Genomic DNA, 1,835 nt, shown 5'->3' with positions numbered 1-1,835 from the left:
GAGCCGCGTGCACGACAGGCAGGGGCCCTTACAGCATAAAAGGGAGGGCGGGAGACAGTGGGCGCGGGGACGTCCGCTCGGCCTCCCGCGGTCGCCTGCTGTTGACCTGGGCCGCAGAGCTGACCTCGGCACCCAGTGCGCCTCGGCCTGGAGTCCGCGCCCGGGCGTCTCCGAAGCTCCCACCCCGCGCGTGTGCTTCAGGTCGGGAAAGGGGACGCTGCATTCTGGCCCTGCTGGACAACTCTGCCCAGGACGGGGCGCCCCCGCTTCATTATGCTTCTTGAAAACATACTACATTCATTTAAAAGTAGGAGGAGGGGGAAGCAAACCGCACGCAGATGGAAGATGGAATGGGAACCCAGTGTGTTGTTTTGTTGGAATCATTCTTTTTTTCCTTCTAAGACTCACCCCTTAGTTAATTCACTCGTTATCTACTTTATTATGGAAATAAAGAACAAGCTGTAGTACTTCTCTTTTATTTCTTCCTTAATTGTGGATTACTTTCTAGTTGCGTATCACACTGAGAGGCTATCACTGAACATAATCTGCGGCTTTTACTCTGCAAGGACTTTCGCGGCCCTGATGAAATTTAACCACCTACTGACAAGCCAGTTCTCTTTGGAGTACTAAACAATTTTTTTTTTCCTAAAATATGTTTCAAAAAGCTGTTGAAACCCAGCCACAGCAGCAGTTAACATTGGTGCTCTGCAGCGCTGGAAACCATGTGACCACCACGGTTCAGAGCCCAGGTTGTCTCGGAAACACACACACACACACACACACACACACAGATCCAGAAGAGCTAGAGGGATGGAGAACAGGGATGAACAGGTGAGGAGACCTTATTCTCACTCACACACACGCATGTGCTTTCTATTTTAAGAAAAAAAAAAGGAAAAAAGCTGTTGTGATACAATAAAGAGAAACCTAAGAAATGCCAAGACTATCTACAGCAGCAACATTTGTAAAATGCCAGGACTATCCATAGCAGAAACATTTATGAAATGCTTTGCTATGAGATAAGGTGTGAACGATTGTGCATGTATTTTTTTTTATAAATAATTATTTTTTACTTAATTTTATTTATTCATCTATTTTAATTTGACCAGAGAGAGAGAGAGAGAGAGAGAGGAAAGAGAGAAAGCAAGTTGCCAGGTCCAGGACTTGAACCATGGTCAGCCATGTAGGAGAGTCCAGCACCTTAACCACCACACCACCTGCTAATCTCATGTGCATGTATTCTTTTTTAACAATAGGCTTGCACAGGATCCAAAAGAAAAATCATTTCTTAAATTTAAAGTCCATTGAAGGAGAAAAAAAAAAAGTCAAAACACAGCTACAATTAGTGTTATAAAAAAATGGAAAGTAAAGAACCAGAGAACCAACCAATACTACCAACACCCACCACCACTCTTACATACAGAGAATAAATCCTCCATCATTTGTTCTCCCTCGCTCACACAGACAGAATACCCAGGAGGCACTTTCCTCTCTCCACCATCCACAACCATTTCATCGCTAAACCGGTCTGTTCTGCTTTTGCAAGATTCCCTAAATTCTCTTCGCATCTCCTTTAAATAGTGAAATCACTTTTTAATTGACCTCCAGCCCTCCATTTTTCCTGTCTCTGATTTATTCTTCATACTGACACCAGACTTGGTTCCCCAAAACACAGATGAGCTCGTGTTAGTCCCTAGCTCAAAACCTCCAGCACTCATGAGCTGTTAGAGCACCCTCATTGATCCGACCCAGTTTCTTTCTGCTCATATTCCAAGTGGCCCTCCTCTCCTCGCACATTCATACTGACCACACATTAAGGCAAATGTAAAGAGACA

At 44.7% G+C, this 1,835-nt stretch overlaps 1 protein-coding gene across 1 annotated transcript in view; it reads right to left on the bottom strand.

Annotated features, from left to right (window-relative positions):
- Positions 1 to 1,568, bottom strand: part of VPS13C (vacuolar protein sorting 13 homolog C) — a 203,215-nt gene extending 201,647 nt beyond the window's left edge. Inside the window, exon 1 of the mRNA XM_014593070.2 lies at positions 1,418 to 1,568. Coding sequence (XP_014448556.1) covers positions 1,418 to 1,568 — 151 coding nt within the window. The remainder of the gene's footprint in view (positions 1 to 1,417) is intronic.
- Between the last annotated feature and the right edge of the window lie 267 nt (positions 1,569 to 1,835).

The sequence above is a fragment of the Tupaia chinensis genome, unplaced genomic scaffold (genome assembly GCF_000334495.1).
Source record: "Tupaia chinensis unplaced genomic scaffold, TupChi_1.0 Scaffold000063_1, whole genome shotgun sequence".
Classification (NCBI taxonomy): domain Eukaryota; kingdom Metazoa; phylum Chordata; class Mammalia; order Scandentia; family Tupaiidae; genus Tupaia; species Tupaia belangeri.
Note: the sequence above shows the minus strand (reverse complement) of the source record. Positions and strands in the feature narration are given on the sequence as shown.